At 39.7% G+C, this 12,989-nt stretch overlaps 1 protein-coding gene across 7 annotated transcripts in view; it reads left to right on the forward strand.

Moving 5' to 3' along the window:
* Positions 1-12,989, forward strand: part of LOC148027064 (uncharacterized) — a 110,873-nt gene that overhangs the window by 38,306 nt on the left and 59,578 nt on the right. For 4 of the 7 annotated variants that reach the window (XM_087691597.1, XM_087691596.1, XM_087691598.1 and 1 more), the window contains exons 3-6: positions 6,041-6,205; positions 6,311-6,370; positions 6,947-7,062; positions 12,161-12,233. In XM_087691597.1, coding sequence (XP_087547723.1) covers positions 6,041-6,205; positions 6,311-6,370; positions 6,947-7,062; positions 12,161-12,233 — 414 coding nt within the window. Of the gene's footprint in view, positions 1-6,040; positions 6,206-6,310; positions 6,371-6,939; positions 7,063-12,160; positions 12,234-12,989 lie in introns of all 7 variants that reach the window. The other 3 variants (XM_087691599.1, XM_087691600.1, XM_087691602.1) reach the window with 3 other exon arrangements.

The following is a 12,989-nucleotide window of genomic DNA, read 5'->3' on the forward strand; positions in this document are numbered from 1 at the left end:
ACATGCTGTCTTGATCTTCGTGCCTAACCCGTCACTACAATTGGTACACCCATCCACCCTTAGGTAATCCCTAGGCACTTATCCTAGTAGTATGTGGGATTGTTTTGCTTATTTTGTGAAGGTAGTGGGACTATCCATTTTTACTTTCTGTACTTTCGAGCATAGTGACTCAATGGAATAAACATTAATTTGAATCCCTCATTTAATGCTAAATCTTTTGATATACTAGAACAAGGCCCTAAAAAGAAAAAAAGTCCATTGTTGATTCCATCCGCCTGTGCAGGACTTTGTAGGCCCTTGGGTAGCCAACGAGCACCCTTGGTCCGATGCCTTGGCCTCTTGGGGGTGATCACTTGGGCTCCCTTGGTAAGATGAACCATCGTTTCTATAGTCTTGGTAGGTCAGTGGGCAATTGACATTAACCCTTTGCTTGATGCCCTAGTTGCAATGGGGTGGAATGTCTTGGGGTAAAAGAAACAAATCAAAAGGGCTTATTTCTCATAGCTCAGTTTTGAGCCTAAGAGGGAATGCTGAGCTAAAAATACATTAGCTTGACTTAAATTGCCCCAAAACATGTCTAATTTATGGATAAAACTTATTATTTTAAAAAGAAACGCAATTCTAGAGAGTTAATATATTCCACATGCTAAACTCTAATTTGCGTGCCCTAAACTTTCTATAAATGGGCATGCAGCCCAGCACCCTCCTTAAATCTCGTTTGCTTCAGGAGCCGTATCTCTACTGCTTACACCCCGTTTGCAGAGGACATTACGGTCGGAGCCTCCCTTTGTTGTCTACTACCATCTGGTTTCTGATTCTAGTCTCCATCATCCACATTGAGCTATTGTTTGTTGATTGATCACTGGTAGATTTGTGTTTCTTGTTAGGCGTCCATCTCCAATTGCTATTGTGATCATTCAGGCTGTGTTTACTATCACAAGTGCCTTTTTGGAGTTGCGTCCATCTCCAGCTACTACTGGGGTCATTATTTAGGCTGTGTTTACTATTACTTGGGCCTTTTGGAGTTGCATCCATCTCTAGCTGCCGATGTTATCATTCAGGCTGCATTTACTATCACTAGGGCCTTCTGGAGTTGCCGCCATCATCCAGGTGGTCACCTTGACCAAACTGTTCGTGTTTGATCTTCTCTCTCCTCTGTGGGGTCATCCTCACTGTCGCCTACACTCTCTACCTTGTCACCCACATATTGTTTGTGTTTGCCTCCTACAGCTGTTGCCAAGTTTTCTCTCTCATCTACAAATTTGTGTTTGCTACATATTCTGCCTCCTTTTGCATGTTTGCAGCAGATCCAGTCTTCTATGGCTGCGTTTGTTGGTGCTCGATACACGAAGGTTGCCTTGTTGTGTTTCAGGATCCGTTCAGAGTACGACACACTCTCTAGCTCATAACATCTACCTTGATCCCAAAGATACAAGAGTTGGAGGTTCACTATTCACTGCATAGTGTGTTTGCTGCTGAGCATTGTATATTCAATAGTCATTTACTTCATTGTTCATTGTGTTCACTGTCTTTGGGTTACCGTAGCCCTAACTATGTATTGTGTTTATCAATTTGTGCTTTGTTGTACGATTGGTTTTGTGTTTTTTGCCTTTAGAGCATTTCTTCAGCTAAATGGTATGGGGGGGTTCTCTTTGCCTAGTGTTTATATGTGGAAATACATAGGCTGCTGCATTATATAGGATATTTGCTAAATTTTGATTGAGTTCTTCAAGTGATGCATCTAGACCAGAGTAGACATTTTATTAGATAGTGTATTCCATCTATTCTAGATATATCTCTAGTGAAGTGATATTTTGGGTATTAAGAGAGAGATTTATGAATGTCATCTCTTATGTAAGTCATATGAAATCCAAGTATGAATGGTTTGTTGCTAGTCCAACAAGTCTATCTGAGATGGTGAACTCCTGAATTTTCTGCAGTAGATTGAGAGAACCCTTGAGGTAGTTCATTGTAGTGGTCCTTCACTTGTTGTTCCAACAAGCTAGTGGATCTAAACACGGCTAATCAACCAACCCCATTAAAAATCCCCATGCCATGTGCATTGCCTTGGGCAATGATGTCCCTTATACTCAAGTCAAATCTCCCTTGGGCCATCCGGTGCAAGCCCACTTTATTAGTTATTAGCCCTTAATACATAGGATCATTTGTCTTGTGATGGATCTCATAATGACTTCACACAAAGGCATGTATGGCAATTCTCCTTGGCTGGAATATTTAGAATATATAGGTCAGAAATATAGCATATTGCAATATCCATGTCTTAGGGTCTAGGAGTTCTCACCCTAATTGTCACCAAATTAATTGCTTATTACGCATTCTCTATTTAATAAATTCATGTTAATAAATTAATGACTCACTTTTCTTTAAGTGTTGATGATGATCTAGCATGGCCATGAGACCATTTAGAGACCAGTATTCCTAGTGCATCACTTAATGGGGTGATCAGAGCATTGTGACGGGGATATCTGGTACAGGTAGTACAAGTTATGAAGGGGGAAAGAAGTGTCTGCCAAGTGTAAGAGTGTACACAAGAATCAAGGAGTTACACATAAATGAAGATGGATTGAGTTCTAAGAAGAGGAAGTGCATTAGCATTGTGTATATGTAGTTATGTGTGCATTCAGGAATGCTTGGGAATGTTTACTTTTGTGTAATGAGCATTGCATTCATTTGGAATTATCCTCTCCCCTACAAGTCAAGGTTTAAGGTCTTTTCTTTCATTAAGAAAGACGAGAGAGAGAATTCTCTCACTAAGAAAGACGAGAGACGTGATCCTTTGGAAGTGGGGAGAGAAGTGATTTTCTCTTTCTAAGGTCTAAAATGACATAAGCTTTTGTGTGGAATTCAATCTTAAGGTTGAGGCCCAAGGCAATCTAATGAACTCTCCTTATCTATGACTCAAGGTGGTTGCATGGACCATAAGTTAAGAGTATAGTTTAAAAAGCAGTTTTTTGGAAAATTCATTTTTAAAATATCTCGCAATAGAAAAACGATCTCTAAAAATGGGCCGCGAGGGTTATCGAAATCAGCGAGATCTACAACTTTCGTTTTGGATGTTTTTTCATCCAAACAATGCACAAAGAGATATTTTGAAATTAGTGTTGTAGAGTGGAACAACCACATCTTGCATGAAGATCAACTCAACTCTCTCTCTAAGAAGAGAAGCTCTTGAAAGCCTATAAAAGAGGAGGCTCTCCTTGGGTGTAAGGGAGAGGTGAAGGAAGCATCACTTTGCATGTATCCAAGAGGAGAAGAGAAGGTGCAAGTGCTGCGGAAGCTCTGCGGAAATCAAGTTTCAAGAGGAGAAGAGAAGGTGCAAGTGCTACGGAAGCTCTGCTGAAATCAAGCACCAAGAGGAGAGCCCTGCACATATTGTGTAGGAGAGAATGAGACCCAAGAAGGATCAAAAGGTGCCAACTTCCAAGTTGTGCAAGTGTTAGCCGGTTGTATACCGTGCAAGGAACCGTGATCTTCTTTCCAAGATCTATAAGTAAGAACTGGCTTATGTGTAACGGAGGAGCTTGCTCTTTGTCAATAATATAACTCCACAAGGGGGGGGATTGGCCCATCTTCCAGTCCCTAGTGTGTTGCCAATTTCTCTACCTCTCTCTTTACATCTTTCTTTTCTCTCATCTATTCTCCCTCTGTGCCAACATAATATTTGCCATATATATTTTTAAGTATATAAGAAAGTCGAGCGTGTATCTCAGATTCTATAACACTAACCCACATGTATCATGCAACTGTATATCTATGTATGACCTAGATCATATCTCTAAGGCTATCCTTGTAGATACTACCACACTCTCTCTAGGAATAGGCTCAATAGAGAGAGTTGATGGAGAGAGTCTCTAGATGATCCTGAAGCAATACACCACCAAAGCTCCAATGTTGGAGGATGCCACCTCACATAAAGAAGAAGAAAACACAGATGTAGCAGTCCTCCAGAAATGGGCAGCCACAAATGTGCATTTTAATTCATCTTATCTGAAGCACTCAGTCTTTAATGGTTATATGGAGTAGCTGGTTGACAGGTTTTTACTTGATTTTCCCTCTGGGCATGGTGACTCTTTTGAGCAATTGCTCCATAATGTGCATAGGGTTGCCAGCCATTATGGTATCCATCATGCTTGTCTTTGTAGGCAATGTCGGCACACTGCTGAAGCAATGCTACAACTGGTTCGCTCTATGCTAATTGATTCTCTAGATGATCCATTCTTGCTACCATTGGCTACAAGGTTGATAAATCTCATTCAGAAATTTCAGTTGAGATTATATGAGCCAGTCAAGCTGCAAAGCTTGACTGAGAATTTACAAGATGCTTCATGTTAGTCGCATAAATTATTTCAAGGTTTGCATGTCTCTCCTACTTGAGAGAATATGGTGCATCTCGAGTATGCACACAACTTGATGGTTATGGATCCGCAGTCCATTGTCCATACGTGTAGAGAATAATTCCTTGACCTTCTTGGTTCTTTGTCTCCTTCTACTTAGCAGACCACCCATGACCGCTCGTCTTTCTATGCCATGCTCAAGGATCAAGTGTTGCTAGATATGCATGATGATTTGGATAGAGATATCTTGGAGGGAGAAGTCATGGATGTTTTGTTACATTTTCCCAAGGAAAAAGGTCCAAGATGGGATGTAATGAGTTTTTTGAAGCCTATGCTTCCAGTTTGGTGAAACCCTTGATAGCCATGTGCCAACAGGTTTGGGAGATTGGAATCATGCTTGCTTCATGGAAGGTGGGAGTCATTAACCTGATTCCAAAAGTGTCTTAGCCCTCCCAAGAGTTGTTATTATTGCTGTTTATTGTAGTCTTGAAATGTAGCAACAACTATAGGGCTTCTTATAGCCAATGATTGGGTTTAACTGATGCTTCCACATGAATAAATGAGTAAATAAATTGTAAACATCACACTATATGAAAATGAATCTAATCTAATGTAGTAATGTATGCTAGATGGCCTAGGAATGGCAGATTTATTGCTTGCAGTGCAGGAAGGTCTTGAGCACCAATGGTTCTACCTCCACTTGGATTGAAACCAATGGCACCACTAGTACCACTTACAAAAGGGTTCGTGCTATACCATATTGTACGTATTAGGACCGTAAGATATCAACATAATAGATACTCCTTTTCTGGTTCAATATGCACTTTGGGATGGGTTAAATGCTTCTTATACTTGCACAATTCTCTCATGCGATTATGTTATTTGAGATTCAGACTACTTCTCTAAATTTTTTTGTCAAAAAGAAAAGGTTTTAACTTTTAAGTAGCCTTTAGGAGAGAATGACATACTTTTATGATACCATACCTTAATATTTTTTATGGTAACATTTAGAACTATATTTTATTATACCATCCCATATCATACTTTTCGTACATGACAACCATGGCAAGAGCATGGGAAAAGATTGCCCTCACAGGCTGAAGGGAGCACTCTCTCCTATAGTGGGGCAATTGGGAAGTTTTTTCAAGTCTAGAGATGGACATTCCAGTGGAACTTATACCCTTTAGTGGGGCAACTGGTGGAGATCTTTTTCCATTGAGAAATGGTTACCCTAGTGGAAGTTACTGTCTCAATAGTTGTATGCAACTTGTAGAGCTGCCCCATGCAGATTTTCTTGAAAAAGGCGAAACCCTTTCTTTATAAAAGGATGAATCTATCATTAAAAAAAAAAAACCTTGAAATCCAGTTTATTGGTTCCCTCTAGATAACTTAATTATGAACATGAATAGTACATAGCCAAGCACAAGTTGCAACTTTTTGGGCTGTTTGCAAACCCTCACTTCCTGTACTAAGTGGATTAAGTATAAGCAGGGTAGTTATTAAATATGTTCTTTTCATTGGAGAAATTCCCATCTTTGGGCAGCTTCTTTGTTTGGAAAAATATGAGTGGAGAACGTTGCTGAAGTTTTTCAGTATACACTGCACAGATTTCAGCTATTATAACAATCTATACTTTTGTCTGCAACAGACATTCACTTCTTGTTTGTTTGACATGGAATCTGAAGGCTGAGATCGAGAGAAAGGATCTCGAGATTACTCTCTTAAAAGCTAAGAACATACAACAATCTCAAAAGCTAGCAGAGCAAGGGAAACTCATCATAAGATTAAATGGACAACATGAGAAAAGGGAGCAACAGATTGTTTCTTATGCCAAACATGTAAAAGAGAAGGTATGATTTGGCGAGCATGGTCTTCAACGGATGAATCTCTTTCTGTGAAATTAAAGACTGTCGAACTTCAGTGATAGGATTGACATATTCTTTACTCCTATTTAGGTGGAGAATCTTCAAGACCAGGTTCAGAATCTTGAAATTTCGTTACATGAAAGAGAACAGGTACTAGAAGGGTTTCCAATTTCTATGCTGTGACTGGTCATTTGCTCAATCAATTTGAAGGTATTTCCACAATCAGTAGAAAGAAAAAGTAATGGGTGAAATTAAATGGGGATCATCTTCACTGTTTGGTCTCAAACTTCAAAGAAAGCTTGGTATCTACCATTCTCCCCTTGAACACTGCCACTCACTCTCATTAACTTTGCAAACTTATCCCCACCTTTGCGCTCTCATCCCTTGGCAACTCTCCCCTTCCTGTCTGTTTTCAGTCCTCGCAGTCGTTGGTTCTTTTTTTAATCTGTTTTCCAGATCTTTGCTTCTTAGTGACTGCTGAACTGTCAAAGAGTTCGGTTGTATCTTTCATCCAGCTTGTTAAAGCAGGATGCCTAATGCAATTTGCTTTTCTTTTTCATAGGTTTTATTGCTCATTAGGGTTTAATGTAGTTTCTATTTATAATCAGCCAAACCTACCTTGACCACCAGTATGGTGATAGATTATTTTGTTCTAGTGCTTTAATGGAACATATGTCATATTATATGTTTTAATATACTGAGATAGATTCATTGCAAAGAGATCAGGAACTCCATATCCAAGAGAAAAGTTGCAATCATATGAAGATTTTGATCTGGGAAAAAGATACCATGCTGGAACAGCTGCAGCTTTCACAAGAACAACTTCAATCTGCTTTGGAAAGGTGATTTACAAAACCTGTTGGTATACTGTTTGAGATGGTGACATGATGTGCTATTTATATAAGCATACCTCATTTTACTTTTCATCTAGAATTTAATAACCTGTGAAACATGAAGCTACAGTCAACAAAATATTGAGCTTCACACATATTCAGAATGGTTCTGTCATTGATGGTTAATAATCCATTACTTGGGTCCATGAGAGTGCCCAGAAATAGGTATAGTATAGACATCTCCCATGCTGGCCTCTCTCTAGCGACAATGTCTTGCAAGGGCTGTGTGAAGAGCCAGTTTGGTATTGTATAATGGCAAGTCATATGTTGAGTCCTTAGGTGGAAGAAGGTGCCCGGTAGTCCATGTGGCAAGAAAGGCTCTAGACTCTTCTTTCATGTGCTCTACATGAATGTATATGCATGGGGTGGGGCATGTGTTAGAACTCAAAAATAAAAAAGACTTATGTGCTGTGGATAACCACCCAATCATGATGATGATGCTTTAAAGCATATCAAGTGAGTTTCAGATCTCCTATGCTCCACTTTTGGTGGCATCTGCTTCACACACTTGGTCTTTATGAGCTGTGCTGAGTTACAACCTTGTTGGATCCAACTTATTTTTATGAGTGGCACATCATAATGGTGCGGTAATGCCTAGATATCATAGGGTCTCCACTTTTGGAAAGTAGCACAATGATGTGTGTTAACCAACCAGTTGGAACAGCCTCACTGATATCTTTTTGCTCACCATGTGTACTAGTACTGGAGCCAAAGTATTTGGTGCATGAGAGAGATATTTTGCCACCAAGCCATCATGATGTTGAGCTCTCTTAGCATATAATGTAGTACTATCCATAGGGTGAATAAGCTACTATCATTTAGCTGGGTTGCTGATGGCAGAGGTGAAGAGGTTTGCCCTAGTATATCTCTTATAAGTTTTTGCATAATCATACCATGCCTTAGTTGTTGTGATATGCAGTATGTTTGCCAAGCATCTTGCAGACTCATCTAATGTACTTTCTGGGTCTAATGTGAATAACCTGGTTATGCTGCACTGCTATATATGTAGATGTCTATTGTGTAAAATGGTATTTAGGATAGCATGCTGTGGTGTGGAAGTGCTTAACGTCCTTGGTAGTTATTGAAAAAGATAAATGTTAATTATCTGTGGCCACACTAATGGACCCACCAGAAATAGTAAAGCTCTTGATATTTGGTATCAGTGGATGACCCCATCAAGTAATCCATGGTACTTGCTCCTCCTCTATGGTTTCAAAATTTCAATGCATGTAATCTTAGCCACCTTGACTAGCCATCGTATAGAACTTATCCATGAGTACTACATATTTAGCTAAGAAAGGAGCATATCATTAAATCTTACTTAGCTCGTTTGAATAGCCCCAAAACTCAAACTTTAGTGCTTTTCAGTGTCCCATAAGCAAACTCTACAAGTTTGGTTGTTCCTTATCTATAAATAGATGGTTTGCTCACTCACTTGTCATCTTGTTCATTTCAGCCATCAGTCTACTCCATCACGTGGCTGTCCAGCCCTCAGCCGATTGCTGGCACACCCTCTCAGTCCCATCTGACCAGTCTACAGCTGCCGCCCTGCTCTTTGGGTGCTCTACATAGCTGTGTTTACAGTCTGTCTGCTAATGCCAGCTGCTGCACTATCACTGCCACCTGTTTTCCCTGCATTTTCAGCTTTTACTGCCAAATGACAGGCTGCTGCACCTTTTCCTCAATCTGGACAGACTCCAAACAGTCTTCAGCATCAGATCTGCTCTTCCCAGCTGCTGCCCTGATCAGACTGAGTGCTGGTACAACTTCGTTTGTCACAGATCTGCTCATACTGGTATGGCCCTGCTTCTGGAGGTCTCCGTCAGCCCAACACACTCTCCTACTGGCTGTGTTTTGTTGCCTGCTTGCTCTGACTGGTGGTAATAGCCCTACAGATTTGTTTTTGGTGGACGTCACACTCTGATTACTCCCTCAGCCTGTTCCCATGAGAGTCATGGGCTGTAGGACAGCTCTATCTTTGAGCATCTTGTCCACACATTCGTTCATTTACAATGTTCATTCATTTACTTCAGAGTCACCTTTCTTGTCTATTAGTGTTTTCATGTTTTTGTCTGATTTATTGTGTTTTGGTCATGTTCATACCACGGTCTAGATATACCAAGCTATAATACTAGCAAATTAGCTCCCATCTGTGACAATATCCATGATCCATTGTGTGTTCGGGTGGGCATTAGTAGCATTGGTCATGATGGTTACGAAGTGACTTAGTGCGAACGCACTAAGGACACTTCAGGGTTAGGGCAGCCAAGTCGTATTTATAGGATTCAAGGCTGTATTGAGCACATTCATTGTGTGATCACTACTCTTGGACTCTCAGCCCATTGGCGGATGCATCTATACACTAGGATGGTATGGATTGGTGATATGGGACACCAACCCTTGGGATGTGGTCGTGACCTAGAGTGTTGCTACAAGTAGTGCTCGATTGGCCTATATCAGGGGCCTTTTGGCAAGTAAAAAATTTTAAAGATTTTTTTAGAAATTTATAAAGGACTATGCTCATATTGCTAAATCCTTGACACATTTACTTAAGGAGACTATGCTCATATTGCTAAACCCTTGACACGCTTACTTAAGGGTATCCAAAGCAAGAAGAAACACGCTAGTCGGTCGGTTATTTGGACTAGTGAGCTCAATCAATGTTTTCAAATATTGAAGCAGCTCATTAGCATTGCATTGATGTTGCAGATTTCCAGTTTGAATAAACCTTTTGAGATTCATATGGATGCGAGCGACTATGCTTTAGGTGCTATCCTTTATTAGGATGGCCAACCTATCGCATTCGAGAGTTGTAAACTGGCTAATGCCCAAACACACTATACAACCCGAGAGAAAGAATTATTGATTGTCATCTGTGTGCTTAAAGTATGGCATTGTTATTTGTACGACGCCCGGTTTATTATTTGGATGGACCACCATTCATTGAATCTATGTGATCAACCTAATCTTTGTAGCGGCAAAGCTAGATGGGCAGAGCCTATGCAAGAGTTTGACTTCAAAATTTGCTATAGGAAGGTTGTAACTAATATCGTTGCCAATACTCCTAGTTGAATTCTTGAAGCCAATGCCTTATCTTTTTCCGAAATTTAGATTGATTTCTATCTTTCTCTCAAAAGGTGTTGCCAAAATGATCTCTCCTTTGGTAAGATTTGGCAACTAGTAACCTGGGAAGCTTGGGTGGTTTTGATGCCTGAAGATTGACTACTAAAAGGAAGATGGCAAAAAAGTATTCCTTTTGTAATGGATTGCTTTTTAATTAAGGCAAAGTGTGTGTGCCGGATGATCAGGATATCCGCAGTAAAATTTTATGAGTATCTTGATGAGATGCACTAGACTTTAGCCTTGGTCACCCGTTATTTTTATTGGCTGTATATTAAGACTATGGTTGAATATTATGTTCATGAGCGCGTGTAGTATTAACTTAACAAAGTTGAATGGTGTAGATAGACGGGGATGCTACATTCTTTACAAATCCCTAATAGGAAATGGAGTAGCATTTCTATGGATTATATCGTAGGATTGCCTTGTATAAATCAAGGCCATGGTGCAATTTGGGTTGTGTTCGACTAGTTGACGAAAATGGCTCGATTCATTCCTACAAAGGCAATCGTGAAAAGCCACATGTTGGTTGGTCTTTTTGTCAAACATCTTTATAGACTTTATGGTTTGCCCGACGAAATAGTCGTGAATAGGATCATAAGTTCACTAGCCATTTTGGCAAATGGTCTTCCAAAAACTGGAAACTTGATTGTCCAGGTCTTCCTTGGAATATTTTGAAACCAATGGATAGACCAAACGGATGAATCAAACCATATGCATATGTCTCTTGTAGATAATCTGATTAGGAGCGTTATGTTTCTCAGATTGAATTTGCTTATAACTGTGGTAAGCATTCGGCTACTAGTTCTAGCCCGTTCATGCTGATGTACGATTATGAGCCAAAACCACCGATTGCCACAAAGCTTAGGGGGGTGAAAATGCAGTCCGTAGTCGACTTTCTGCATGATATGTAGGCGATGTTGATGATCGCTAGAAAAAGCATTAAAACAGCCCAAGATCGTGCCATGTTTTATGCTAACCAACATTGTACTCCTAGGGAGCTCCTACCTTGGTGGACTGATGAAATTTTAAATCTGGTTGATCAGGTTGTATAGTTGTCTTGATTATTCCCATGGAGCAAAGATGATTTATTAGCCATTGGCAGCTGAATCTTTCATGTTTCTTAAGGGTCAGATATCAAATGTGGATAAAGCTATGGCAGTTTGAGAATAGTTTGGGTTGGTATCCTTATATCTTTGGTTATTTGGCAGAAGAGCATTAGTGGGTTGGGACGGGACTTGATTTTGGTAGATTTCTTGTTGTCCTACAAATGTGGGTTGTATGGGAACTCAAATACATTGCCTTTGGGATTGCCCTCAGCCTAGCAGATTTAGAGGACGGCCTTGGGGTAAGTGTTCAATGGGTACTTTGGGATAGATGATGGTGAGGCTACTGTGCATTGCTTGTATCAAAATCAAGAGTGCTGATAGGAAGCTAAGTATTACTAGTCAAATAGGTTTCTATGTAGATGTCACCTCTGCAGAAAATCGAAAGTTTTTGTTTTTTAACAAAAACAAAAGAGAAATTTATTAACAAACATGCCAGAAATAAACTTCCTGAGGTAAAATACAAAGAGCCCTGTAGAGGACTTCAATGATAAGCAAAATAGAAGGAGAATTCTAACACAATGACTGGGTGAATAGGCAATCAGGAGGTCTGTTAAGTCAGAGTTCAAATGCCTTCTCACAACCTCAAGCAAATAATGCTATAGAGGGATTTGATTCATAAAGCAGGTTTGTCATGAGATCTAATTTGGTCTTATTTAACAACCAAGGGGAGATTCAATGTCCTGCTAACCATGATAATTGATGTGCATATGTGCCCTTTATTTTATTGTCCTTTAATTAATTAGATCAAAATTTTGAAAAAATCTTGTGCTCATCAAACAACCAGTATATGTTTTCTTATTGAAGAGAAACTTTTATAGGAAGAGGATGGCCTATGAGACACTTGAGCTAGCCAATCGCAAACTGCAACAAGACAAATATGAAATGACAAAGGTTGGTATAGTCTAGAGGTGTCAAATGATAAAGTTAAAAAATATGCACTAGAAGTTCATACATTGCAAAGTTGTTGTATATTCTTCACATCTCATTTTCAAGGCCCCTATCAACTCCAAGTGGCTGTGATTAAATAAATGAACAGAAGGCATGTTTTCGAGATGGTTCATTAGTACTTGGCTCTTTGAATCTATTATATGAAATTTTCAGTCTGCCTCTCTTCATACTCGACCACACTGGGCTAGAGCATTCATGTAATCAGGTAAACTTGAACTATAGGGGCTAAACAGTGTAGTTAAAGAAACATCTTAAAAGTCTACAGTGTAAGCTCTTGGAATTTGCATGGATTCTAGGGTGGAAAAGCTGACCCTCTTGATGTAGCAAGTGACGTATGATGATTGGCTGTATGTCTAGCATAAGGTCACCTTCCTCCAAACTGTTTGATAGGTTGCCATGCAACAATACTGAAAAAGTTCTATATGGGATTGACCTAGGGCTTGTAAAGAGGTTTCATTATGGCCTTCTTAGGGGTAGATGGAGAGATGAGATTCACTTGAAAATAGTTTCCCTTTGCATTACCTCAACTTTGCTTAAGTTATAAGGATGTTCTAGACAGCAATGCTCCAAGAATCACTAGATGTACAATGAGCTTATCATCTACTCTAGGATCTACTCAAAATAAGCGGTCAACAGGTGAGAAAACATCAGCAACATTCTAGCTGGGCATGTCTAGACTCTTGTATGCAAACATGTGAT

This window comes from Lygodium microphyllum, chromosome 13 (assembly GCF_053477565.2).
Source record: "Lygodium microphyllum isolate KBCC chromosome 13, Lygodium_microphyllum_v1.1.10, whole genome shotgun sequence".
Taxonomy (NCBI): domain Eukaryota; kingdom Viridiplantae; phylum Streptophyta; class Polypodiopsida; order Schizaeales; family Lygodiaceae; genus Lygodium; species Lygodium microphyllum.